At 41.0% G+C, this 12,670-nt stretch overlaps 1 protein-coding gene across 2 annotated transcripts in view; it reads left to right on the top strand.

Moving 5' to 3' along the window:
* RASSF9 (Ras association domain family member 9) overlaps window positions 1-10,899 on the top strand; it is a 36,923-nt gene extending 26,024 nt beyond the window's left edge. Inside the window, exons 2-3 of one of the 2 annotated variants that reach the window (XM_040408580.1) lie at window positions 6,601-6,740; window positions 7,828-10,899. In XM_040408580.1, coding sequence (XP_040264514.1) covers window positions 8,018-8,989 — 972 coding nt within the window. In that variant the 5' untranslated portion in view covers window positions 6,601-6,740; window positions 7,828-8,017 and the 3' untranslated portion in view covers window positions 8,990-10,899. The remainder of the gene's footprint in view (window positions 1-6,600; window positions 6,741-7,827) is intronic. The other variant, XM_040408570.1, reaches the window with a different exon arrangement.
* The last annotated feature ends 1,771 nt before the right edge of the window (window positions 10,900-12,670 follow it).

Below are 12,670 nucleotides of genomic sequence, written 5' to 3'. Positions count from 1 at the left end.
TGGGGAACAACAATTAGTGTTTCACGAGGTGGATGATGATGATGAGACACAGTTGCCAAAAAGTCAACTGCAATTAGTGTCTCAAGAGGTTCGTGATGAGGATGAGACACAGTTGTCAATAACTGAGGTTTTTGTTAGGTCAACAAGTCAGGAGGATGACCAGAGTGAGGAAGTGGAAGAGGAGGTGCTGGACGATGAAGTCACTGACCCAACCTGGGAAGGGGGCAAGCCGAGCGAGGACAGCAGTACAGAGGGGGAGGGATACGCAGCACAGCAACAGGCTGGAAGAGGCAGTGGGGTGGCAAAAAGGAGAAAGCGGGCCACACCAAACAGGCCCGCAACAGTTCCCTGGAGCACCCCCTTGCAGCAATCTCCCTTGCCAAGGGGTAGGTGTTCTGCAGTCTGGCACTTTTTGGAGGAAAGTGCGGACGATAAAAGAATTGTCTTTTGCAACTTGTGTCATACCAAAATGAGCAGGGGCATGAACACTAGCAACCTCACCACCATCAGCATGATCCGCCACATGGCATCAAAGCACCCTAATAGGTGGACCGAACGCCTGGGTCCACAACCAGTGTCTGTGGGTCACACCACTGCCTCCTCTTCCCCTGTGTTACGTGCTGGCCAATCTCCTGTCCAAGACGCAAGCCCGGATGCCTCCCGCCATGCACCTGGACCTTCGCAAGCACCATCAGCTAGCACATCCACTTCTGTGTCCCAGCGCAGCGTACAGATGTCTATACCCCAGGCCTTTGAACGAAAACACAACTACCCAGCCACCCACCCACAGACCATAGCACTAAATGCACACCTTTCCAAATTGCTATCCCTGGAAATGTTGCCATTTAGGCTTGTGGACACTAAGGCTTTCCGCAGCCTGATGGCGGTGGCTGTCCCACGGTACCCTGTCCTCAGCCGCCAATATTTTTCACGGTGTGCAGTCCCAGCCTTACACCAGCATGTGTCCCATAACATCACCCGTGCCCTGACCAACGCAGTTATTGGGAAGGTCCACTTAACGACTGACACATGGACAAATGCTTTTGGCCAGGGACACTACATTTCCCTGACGGCACACTGGGTGAACGCTGTGGAGACCAGGAGCGAGTCATACACTGGGATGGCACAGCTGCTACCGACGCCAAGGATTGCGGGCCCTACTTCCATCAGGGTTTCCGCCACCACCTACGTTAGTGGTTGCAACCCTCCCTTCTCCTCCTCCACCTCCACTTCCACCGCTGATATATCATCTTGCAGCACCATTCAGACATCAGTCAGTAGCTGGAACCAGTGTAGCACTGCAGTGGGGAAGCAGCAACAGTCAGTGTTTAAACTGATCTGCTTAGGTGACAAACAGCACACCACCACAGAGCTGTGGCAGGGTATAAGGGACCAGACTGAGCTGTGGCTCTCGCCACTCAACCTAGAACCAGGCATGGTTGTGTCTGATAATAGCCGTAACTTGGTGGCGGCTTTGGAGCTCAGCAAGCTCAGACACATCCCATGCCTAGCCCACATGTACAACCTAGTGGTTCAGCGGTTTCTGAAAACCTACCCCAATTTGCCTGAGCTACTGGTGAAGGTGCGCCGCGTGTGTGCCCATTTCCGTAAGTCATCGACAGCGCTTGCAATTGCCTGCTCACGGACTGTGTGACATGAGCACGTGCTGGAACTCCGCATTCCAAATGTTGGCCAGGCTTTGTGAGCAGCAGAGGGCAGTAGTGGAATACCAGCTGCAACATGGTCATCGCCTTTACAGTCAGCTTCCGCTCCTCACAAGCAATGAGTGGGCATTGCTGTCTGACATCTGTGAGGTTTTACGCAACTTTGAGGAATCAACACAAATGGTGAGCGGCGATAATGCTATTATCAGCTTAACCATCCCACTTCTGTGTCTACTGAAACGCTCGCTGCTCACAATTAAGGCGGACGCTTTGCATGTGGAAGAGGTGGAGATGGGGAAAGAAAGTACACAGGGTGATAGCCAGACCACCCTCAGTTCATCTTCTAAGCACGAATTGGATGATGAGGAGGAGAAGGAGCAGGAGACGGTTGCCTCCGCTACAGTCGGTAGTACCCATGGAAGTTTTATTCTGTCTGTCCAGCATGGATGGGTAGAAGAGGAGGAAGACGATGAGGAGGTTGAGAGTCATCCTCCTTATGAGGACAGCGAAGTCTTGTCTGTTGGGACTCTGGCACACATAGCCCTAGTAGTGCAATCACATGTTTTCAGACACTTTTTGAGAATATTGAAAACGCTAAATCATAAAAAAAGTTATAGGCACTGAAAGAGTTACCTCAGGAGGTGAAAAACCTTACCCACAAGAGAAGTGCTCTGGGTTCTCACTATTGAGACAAGAACACCATCAGGGTTAAACTTTCAGACATACCTTTTTCTTTTGTGTGCCATGACCATAAGTGCTAGTGCATAGTTGACATGTTCATGGTTAATAGGTTTGACACATTAAAAGCAACACTACAAATGCACCTTTTTAATATGTTGTAATAGTTACTATAAAACTAAGTAAAGCACCATAATTTATAGGTTATTCAGCTTGTACACTATTAAAGTTGAGTCAGAACCTATCACACCCTCAACATGTCTGTAATTGTCTGCTTAACCTGTGTACATTACTTTCTCTTTTTTTTTTTCAAGTTTTTTCTCGGTCATGAATAATAGATTTCTATGAGCAGAGGATCTTGTAGAAGAATGAGACACCTGGACTGACTTTATATACTGTATTTAACACTATTCACTATATACAGTATTTATCTTAGGCTTTCATGCACACGACTGTATGCACATTGCACTTAACTGACACTCTGTATATTTAGCTGTTCACTTCCATACTTGAATTTTGTTTTTATAAGCTTGTACTTGAACTGAACTTAAGCTGTACTTTTTTACTGCAGAAATAGCCTGATAGTGTTTTGTTAAAAATGTACAGTTCTGTATTGGTGTAATGACAATAAATTGAATAACATTTTTCATCCATGTGCTATCTGCATTTTTTGTAGATAGCAAACTCATTTCTATTGGGCCATGCACACATCAGTGTATTTTGCGGATCGTTTTTTCTATTACGAAAAATATAGAACATGCTCATATTGAGGACAAAAATAGCCCTTTCTATTGATGGCAGTGAGAAAAATACAGAATGCACACGGCAGGTATCAAGTCAGTACTCCTGGAATAAAAATATACTTTTGCATACAATGCCTGTCTTATCAAATGATAATAGATAACGTACATTTCACCAAACAGAAGTTAAGGGTTTTTTCAATTACTAATATTTATGGCCGATGAACAGCATAGTAACAGAGAGACTGTAACATTCTTCTGTGCTCATTTGGCTCCTGTCAGCTGCATTCAGCTTTATAAGGAAAACTAGGTCAGCTCATAGACTATAATGGCCTGAGCTGGTGTCTACCTAGGAGAGTTGAGGATAGTCAAAGTAGCACAGAATTAAGTACCACAGTCCTTTTTTTTTGTAATGATGGAGTTTCTTTTTTTAAGAAAAAAAAAACATCCAATTACACATTTATGGCAAATCTTATTCATTGGTCAATTAGATATCTCTAGAGTGATATTAACAGCATCTGTCAAGAAAAATTGCATATCCATGACACCTCACATCATAAGAATCAATAATAAAGGAAGGTTGAATTTGGAATTGTCAGAAATTCTGATCCCCAAGAAATTTTCAGTGTCAAATACAGTATGTCTGACATCTGATTTTCTCACTTGACTCACTATCATATTTGCCACTAGGCACTAGAGGTCCAGTGTCTTGGGCAACCCTTGGCAGAGAAAGCAATAGTTCCTGCTAGACTGAAATTGCTGTCTTTACTGGGGGTAAGAGAGGAGGGGTTAATGCCCAGCTGTATGTCATAGAGAATGAGGGAGAAGCAATACCTCCCACTCTCTTTTGGTGCTATACTATTTAGCACCGCCATTGCAGGTGATACCATCACCGAGGGAGCCTTGAGGCCTACTTACCCACACAAACCACAACCATAGTCTAACATCCTACTACTCTACTGTGCAAGTTTTGTTCCATCTAATGTACTCTGGCCACTTGAATGGTTACAATGATATTTAAGTGACAGGCTGCAAGGAGATGGAGGTGACTGCGGTTAGGGGGACAGTTTGTTGTAGGACAAAGATTTTACACTGTGACTGATTAGGGTAATCCTGGAGGGGAGGGGGTGTTGCAGAGTACTGGCCGCATGGCCAAATCAGAGATTGATGATTGCAGGTCATATGCTAAATGGCAAAATCCTACAGGATAGGGGCATGCAGGGCATAGTCTGCATATCAAAATGAAAAGGTGGTAAGGGGCCTGCAGTGCACAGGCCGCATGGCACAAACCTGGGACGGGAAGTCATAGGCAAGACTGCACAATCCTTAAAGGGCTTCTGTCACCCCACTAAACAGTTTTTTTTTTTTTTGTTGTGTGTACTTATAATCCCTATCCTGCGATATTGCTATACCTTATGTTATTAATAATTTTCGTTCAGTAGATTTTGCAAAAAAGTACTTTTATGATATGCTAATTACCTTTCTACCAGCAAGTAGGGCGTCTACTTGCTGGTAGCAGCCGCAGAAAACCGCCCCCTCCTTCTGTTGATTGACAGGGCCAGCCGCGATCTCCTCCTCCGGTGGCCCTGTCAGCATTTAAAAAATTGCGCGCCTGTTTTGATTCGGCGCAGGCGCTCTGAGATAAGGAGGCTCGGCTCCTCAGCACTCCTTCAGTGCGCCTGCACCGATGACGTCTTCTCTTTCGGTGAATCAACACAGGCGCGCGATTTTTGAAATGCTGACAGGGCTGGCCAGAGGAGATCATGGCTGGCCCTGTCAATCAACAGAAGGAGGGGGCGGTTTTCTGCTGCTGCTACCAGCAAGTAGACGCCCTACTTGCTGGTAGAAAGGTAATTAGCATATCATAGAAGTAAGTTTTTTGCAAGATCTACTGAACGAAAATTATTAATAACATAAGGTATAGCAATATCGCAGTAAAACTTACCAGGAAAGGTTAAAGGACCTTAATATGTATAGCTTGGAAGAAAGAAGAGACAGAGGGGATATGATAGAAACTTTTAAATACATAAAGGGAATCAACTCGGTAAAGGAAGAGAGCATATTTAAAAGAAGAAAAACTACCACAAGAGGACACAGTTTTAAATTAGAGGGGCAAAGGTTTAAAAGTAATATAAGGAAGTATTACTTTACTGAGAGAGTAGTGGATGCATGGAATAGCCTTCCTGCAGAAGTGGTAGCTGCAAATACAGTGAGGGAGTTTAAGCATGCATGGGATAGGCACAAGGCCATCCTTCATATAAGATAGGGCCGGGGGCTATCCATAGTATTCAGTATATTGGGCAGACTAGATGGGCCAAATGGTTCTTATCTGCCGACACATTCTATAGGGATTATAAGTACGCAAAAAAAAAAAAACTGTTTAGTGGGGTGACAGAAGCCCTTTAATAAGTGTTAAAATGGCATACCAAGCCAAGTGTGCATATTTATGTGAGACCAGGGAGCTATAGGCTATCATACAGCATGTCTTTACTTTGCTAGATTGACATGAGTAGGTAATGTGTTTTATATACAACCAAGAAGAATCCTATTGTACTATGTTTGGCTATGTTGCCCAGTAACCTGTGCAAGAAAATACTGCTAAGCTCATGAGTATGTACTGTAACAGCATTTAATGTGCAGGTTATATTCTAACCTTTATTTAAGGATAATTGCAATGTCTCGAAAATAGATAATTATAAATTACAACTTTTGGCTTTAGAAATGTTGTGCTGCTCCTTAAACAGATTCACAGTAACATAAAGAACGTATGCTTTTTACTATTCTTAGCAAAATGATTTCTCATTAATTTCAGCACAATTAAATTTATGTATGCTAGATATGTTTAACACCCTTCATCCAATTAAAAGCAGCAGGGTGTTACATGTTATTAAAGGAAATGTACTGCATGACTTCATCGGGACCTATGCAAACGAAACAATGGATGGTATTCATTTTAAGATAAATAGCACCTCCTATCCTATTGCGTATGGACCTGAAAAAGAGTTTGTTTAGTTGATATATTACACCGACGGGTAAGTAATTGAGGAAGATTAGTCTGCTGAATATAATCTAATTCCCCTTGCAAAACCATTTTCTGTAAAATATTTATAAAGAGTTTGACAGTAGAAAAAATGATTTATTGTTTTTGAAATTTCAAATAAACAAACTTATACACATATTCTTTTCAAAACTATCTGCATCGTCATTTCATGGTCCTAGAAGTTCTGTGCTTCTAGCGTTTAAACACAGTCAGCTTCTTCCTCCTCTCTGTGTCAGGGATATCATGACTGTGGTTGGCACCCCGTTCAGTTCATTATCTAAGCCAACCACTTCTCTGTGCATCGGCAGTGTTGTTATAATTATGTATTGAGTCGTTCTTCTGTTATTCCTCCTATAAAGTTTTTAATAAATTGACACCTATAACCATTCTCTTGTAAAAGGAGTGTATCCCTACACAAAGTCAGGAATGTACTATCAACTGGTTACACTAATTTGTTAATTTATTAATACATTTCCAGGAGGAATAGCAAAGGAGCAACACAATACAGAGTTCTAAAAGAAGGAGAATTGTTATTTCACGTGGAGTACAGTTATGTACCAAGCCAAACATATCAAGAGAGCTGACAGGGCCTCTTTAAGATGACTAATACTTGGACAGGTAATGCAGGAAACAAATCTCAGACTATTGAATGATACATGCTTTACCCAATGCTTTACCTAGCTTCTTCGAGGTAGGGAAAACAATATATTTTTCAGAGGTACCTCCATGTTATAATATTTTTATATACTTCTAATGGGTTTTTCTGGTCTAACCTCAAGATAAGTTATCAATATCAGATTGGCAGGTCTCTGAGTCTGTTTGAAGAGGCTGCGGCCCTTGTGCAAGGTACCACGGCCTCTTGACTATTTTACAGCACGCCACCTGACTTGCAGATGAAATACTGTGTAATTACAACTGCTCGTCTCATTCACTTGAATAGGATGCATGTTTGTACACTACATTGCCAATACAATTAAACAGCATGCAATTAAACAGTGAAGAGGATGCAGCCCTCACACAAGTACCACATCCTCTTTAAAGTGCTGATTAACAGGGGTGGTGGGAGTCAGACCCCTGCCAATATGGTATTGATTAACTAATCCTGAGGATGTCATCAATATACTAGAGCTGCACAACCCAATTAAGAGAAATCTGAGATCCAAGATGATATTCACTATTTAAACTATGGTCAGATCAGTACTTTGCTTTACTGTGACAATATTTCTTATTATTAAGTAATAATTCTGCTAGATAAAGGTTCATGGGCCCTGGTGCAAGAGTTGAGCGTGGGCCCCCCTTCCCTCAGAGCTTTGTGCCCAGGGGAAGGGAAGCTCATAGCCTTCCTGCAGCCTGAGAAAGAAATTGAAACAACACTCCCCCATACCGAATTCTTGACTCAATCCCTTCCCTCCAGCCAGAGGACTAACTTCAACATTCTGAAGTGCAAAATCTAAAACCGTGCCCTCCTAGCATGCACTTTCTATAACTCAGTGTCTTCTTATGTGGCACAAGGGTCTTTAGGCCCCCTGAGCCCTGTAGAGACTGCTACATCTGCACCCCCTATAGCTACACCCCTGTCTACTAGTCTTATTTATAGCAACCTTATAACACTGTTCTCAAATATAATTCATTGTAGAATAATTATTATGTGCTAAGTTACCCTTTGTTGTATTTTAAAATTTAGCTTTAACTTCTTTTTTTTTAGTGCATCAAGAGAAGAAATCAATGATGAAGAGAGGCAGATTGTTGTTTGGGTCGCCCAAGAAGAAAAAATTGTCTGTGGATTAACAAAGCACACAACCAGTGAAGATGTGGTGGAGGCACTTCTTGAAGAATACCAAGTTTCAGCTCAAAACCATAATGTGGTATTTGGTAGTCACAAAGAGTATAGCATTATGGAACGCTGGAAGAGCTTCAATCGTATTTTGCCTCCTTCATTAAAAATATTAAAACTTTTAAATTCATGGGGGGCAGAACACATTAATGTGAGCTTTTTTCTGTTTAAAACATGTACATTATATCCATTCTCAACATGGTGGACTTCGAAAAAAATCGTAGACCTCGACAAGTGCAGAAATCAGCACAATGCAGCATTTCATGTGCAGGAATTGCCGCTAGGTGTGAGAAAGAAAATTGTAAGAAAAGCATTCAGAAAATTACAAAAAGTAAAAAAAGATATGACCTGCCCCAAAGAAAACAATATAGAGCAAATGATCCATGTAGTAATGTGTCAAAAAAACATTATTAAACAGCAGATGGACAGAATGAAACAAGTGGATAGCCAACTAGAGGAGCATGATTCTTGTCAAATGGGGTGTCATGGAGAAAATGTGAGCTGTATAATAGCAGATTCAGCTGACAGGTTTCCAGAAATGCATAATCTGGAAAATGGAATGGACATCCAGGAGAAGTTGAATTATCAACATATGCTTATTAGGAAGCTGTCAGATGAAATTAAAATGGAGATGTCTTCTTTGTGCCAGGAAGATGAAAACTTTGTCGAAGAAGGGTACACTGACATGGAGAAATGCGTTAAACAAGAGATAGATGAGAGCCTTCAAGTGGGATTACAATTAAACAGTCTGTACAACTATATTCAGAAAGAAATCCAGTATCACGATTCAATACTGCTTCAACAGAAAAAAGAATATGAAATCCTAAAGGATGAGCTAAAATCTGGATGTGGTAGCAACTCAAGCAGCTTTTTATGCTACGCACCTCAGCAATACATGTCTTTAGAGGCAGACGGTGGTAAAGAATTGTGTGAAATCACTCATGTGTTGTCTAGCATGGATATACAAAATGAAACAGATTCAGATACAGGCATTAGCTCCACACATAGCCAAGATTCAGAGTCTGTTCAATGAGATTTTCAGACATTTGCTGTTCCTGCTTTTTCAGTTGAACAATAAATTGGAATGAACTATGGTTACAGCCTTCACTCTAAAATACTACAATACCTACCAGCATAATAGTAACTAAGAAATTGCAGCATTATATTTCCAAAGCTGAATGCCATTGGAAGGCATTTTTACATTTTAATAATAATGGGTGTCATTTCTAAAAAGAGATTTGCTACCGTGAGGAGTCTAACAAATAGTATATATATATATATATATATATATATATATATATATATATATATATTAGACTGGATACAATTGTTGCAAACTCACAGCTTTGAGAAGCATTAGGTTTGTATAGTTTTTAGATAATTGATGTACAGCATGAAATCTGCAAATCCACATACAGTATATAGATTTGTGACCATACTTGTGGCCAGAATCTTCTGCCATGTCTAAACATACCGTCTCACTGCATCATTATAGTCCAGTCAGCTTCACAATTCAGTTGTTTTTGGACACAGACAACCAGCAGAAGCAGACTGGACTATAATATTGAGCAATACTACAATCTGCAACTCAGGAGCCATACAAATAAGTAATGCAATGCATTTACGTACAAGGTTGCAAAACCTTTTACATATATTTATTATATCTAAATAAACGTTGTAAAATGTATCTGAAAATTGGACCTCTGTTATAATATCAGATCGTTGGGGTCCAACTATGAGCATTATTTGTTCTTTGTACAGCTGATCAGCAGGGCTGCCAAGAGTTGGATCCGATCGATCTGATATTGATGACCTATCCCTGAAGAAGGAGAATTATATCTCAGAAAAGCATTGTTTTTCTCAATAAAAATAATCAATTGATCACACGACAGTTAATGTGGTCCTTTGCGCCTGGTGGTCCATCATTCTCAACTCTATCCCAAGAACGATATAGAGAAAGCAGAAAACCCCTTTAACAGTTTATGACACTTTAGACACAGTCTCAACTGTCCCTCTCAACATTTTGGTTCAACAAAATAGGATGGAATCAAATATAGGTCAAGATGAAAAGATCTTAACATTATCGTTTCATGTACCCTACATGCAAGTTCGTGAAATGTGCAAAATACTGAAATTTTCACACTGGTCACTAGGCCTAAAATATGTTAAAGGAAGTCTGTCACATAGTTTTCACTAGCATAACTGCCAGCAATGGCTAGCACATTGGACAAGCATGTTAAACATACCCTTATGTAATTTGTATGTTTAGCAAAACAGTTGTCAAGTGCTCACCAATTGGGCTTGGATTTCAGAGTGCCGAAGCCCACCGCCCTTCCTTCCTTTGTTCTCCTCCCAAGTGTTCCTCCTCCTCTTCCCTGACATCAAGGAGATGCAGCTACAGAGGAGAAGGGAAGGAAGTCTTGGGAGGAGGAAGGAAGGGCAACTGGCTTTGGCCAGTTGGGCACTTAGGAACTGTTTAAAAGTGCAATTCTTAGACATTCGCTAAACAGACAAATGATATAAAGGTATGTTTAGTATGCTTGTACAACATTCTGATGGCCATTGCTGGTAGTTTTACAAGTGAAAACAATGTGAATGATTCCCTTTAAGACTTCCTGTCTTTTGAGAGCAACTACATAGGCCATAGAAACAATAGACAGGACAAAAGTTCTAAAAAAAATATGGGAATCATTTATCAAACTGGTGTAAAGTAGAACTTTCTTAGTTGCCCATTGCAACCAATAAGATTCCTCCTTTTATTGTCCAAAATGAAAGGTAGAATCTGATTGCTTGCCATGGGCAAAAAAGCCAGTTCTACTTTACACCAGTTTGATAAATGACCCCCTATATATGTTTAACATAAAAATGTGATTTAAAAAATTAGCCATTTTCTGTTGACACATTCTTTTTAAGACAAATTTATTAAAGCATGAATTCCATTTACACCTCCTCTGTTCAATATATGTGTCTCACTGTATACAAAAGTAAACTTTTATTTCTGCATTTGATAAATATTTCATGCCTGTTTTTATGCTGCTATACTCCAGATGATTTACATATAGTGTCTAGAGTTAAGCGGACACCTGGATGTTCGGGTTTTACAGGTTCAGCCGAACTTCACAAAAAAGTTCAAGTTCGGGACCTGAACTTGACCCCGAACCCCATTGAAGTAAATGGGGACCCGAACTTTGGAGCACTAAAATGGCTCTAAAAAAGTCATGGAAAGGGCTAGAGGGCTGCAAAAGGCAGCAAAATGTGGTTAAGAGCATGGCAAGTGCTCTAAAAACAAATGTGGATATGGAAATGACTTAAAATAACATAAAATACGTAAAAATAAAAATAAATAATCTTGAACTTGGAGGACGAGGTCCATATGAAGTAGGAGATTGAGGAGACGGTGGATGTGGCGGTGTAGGTAGAAGCGGCGGTGGAGGAGGAGGAGGTAGCCTACACTGCTTTTTTTTTTTTGTTTGTTTAAATTAGGGTACACCCCAAAACATTGGGAAATATAACCTGTGATAACCCCCTTCAGCTGTGATAACCAAACGTTCAGACAATACACTGGCTGCAGGGCAGGTCAGCACCTCCAAGGCGTAAAGGGCAAGTTCAGGCCATGTGCCCAATTTGGAGACCCAGAAGTTGAAGGGGGCAGACCCATCAGTCAGTACGTGTAGGTGAGTGCACACATACTGCTCCACCATGTCGCACGTCCCCGTGATGTCCACGATCCAATTAGATATCTGCTCTATCAACTTTCGATGTTGATCAAAGTTAGCGGCGAATCAGGGTTCCACACCGGAGAGGGAGTGTGAGAAAGGGAGACCACATTCAAGGGATGTCAATGTATGAAATTAAATGTGATCGAGCGGAAATGTGGGACAAATTATTGAAGCCGAAACTTTAAAGTAAAGGCAATTACCCACTCCCAGGGAGGTAGTGATGATAAAAAACAATACAGGACTCTTAAGATGACCTGTTATTGGAATGATTAATAAAAAATTATAGGGAATGTCACTGGGGTATTTTGGATTTTTAAACGTTAGACAGGAGAGGCCCTGCTGCTGCTTTGTTGACTCTAGATAACTTCTGCCTGATCGCACATCCCCGTGACTTCCACGATCCATTTGGATATCTTCTCTATCAACTTTCAATGTTCTTTTCTGCGCCTACCATGTTGATCACGGTTAACGGCGAATCAGGGTTCCACGCCGGAGAGGGAGCCTGAGAAAGAGATACCACATGCAAAGGAGGTCAATGGCTCCAATGTGATCGAACGGAAATGTGGGACAAGTTGTTAAAGTTGAAGCATCAAATGAAAGAAGGGGGCGTGCGTCAATTAAAGACAATTATTTTAAATTTAATTCCCTGTCACCTATGCAGAGCAGGGGTTTTTCATTGCCAAAAATGGGTTAATGTCACCCACCAATGGAAAAGAGGATTTTTAAAAATTTCGGTCCCTGTCAGCTATGCAGAGCAGAGGTTTATTCACAGCAAAAATTGTAAAATGTCACCCAAGAATGTAACAGACGAATTAGTCAAATGTATTTCCTTGTCCACTATGTAGAGCAGGGTTATATTACAGCCAAAAATTGGTGAATTTCACCTGAAAATGTAACAGACAAATTAGTGAAATAACATAAAATAAAATACGTATAAATAAAAAAAATAATCTTGATTTATGAGGTGGAGGTTCATATGGAGCAGGAGGTTGAGG

The sequence above is a fragment of the Bufo bufo genome, chromosome 1 (assembly GCF_905171765.1).
Source record: "Bufo bufo chromosome 1, aBufBuf1.1, whole genome shotgun sequence".
Taxonomy (NCBI): Eukaryota; Metazoa; Chordata; class Amphibia; order Anura; family Bufonidae; genus Bufo; species Bufo bufo.
The sequence above is the reverse complement of the archived record's forward strand: the minus strand, read 5'-3'. Positions and strand labels throughout refer to the sequence as shown.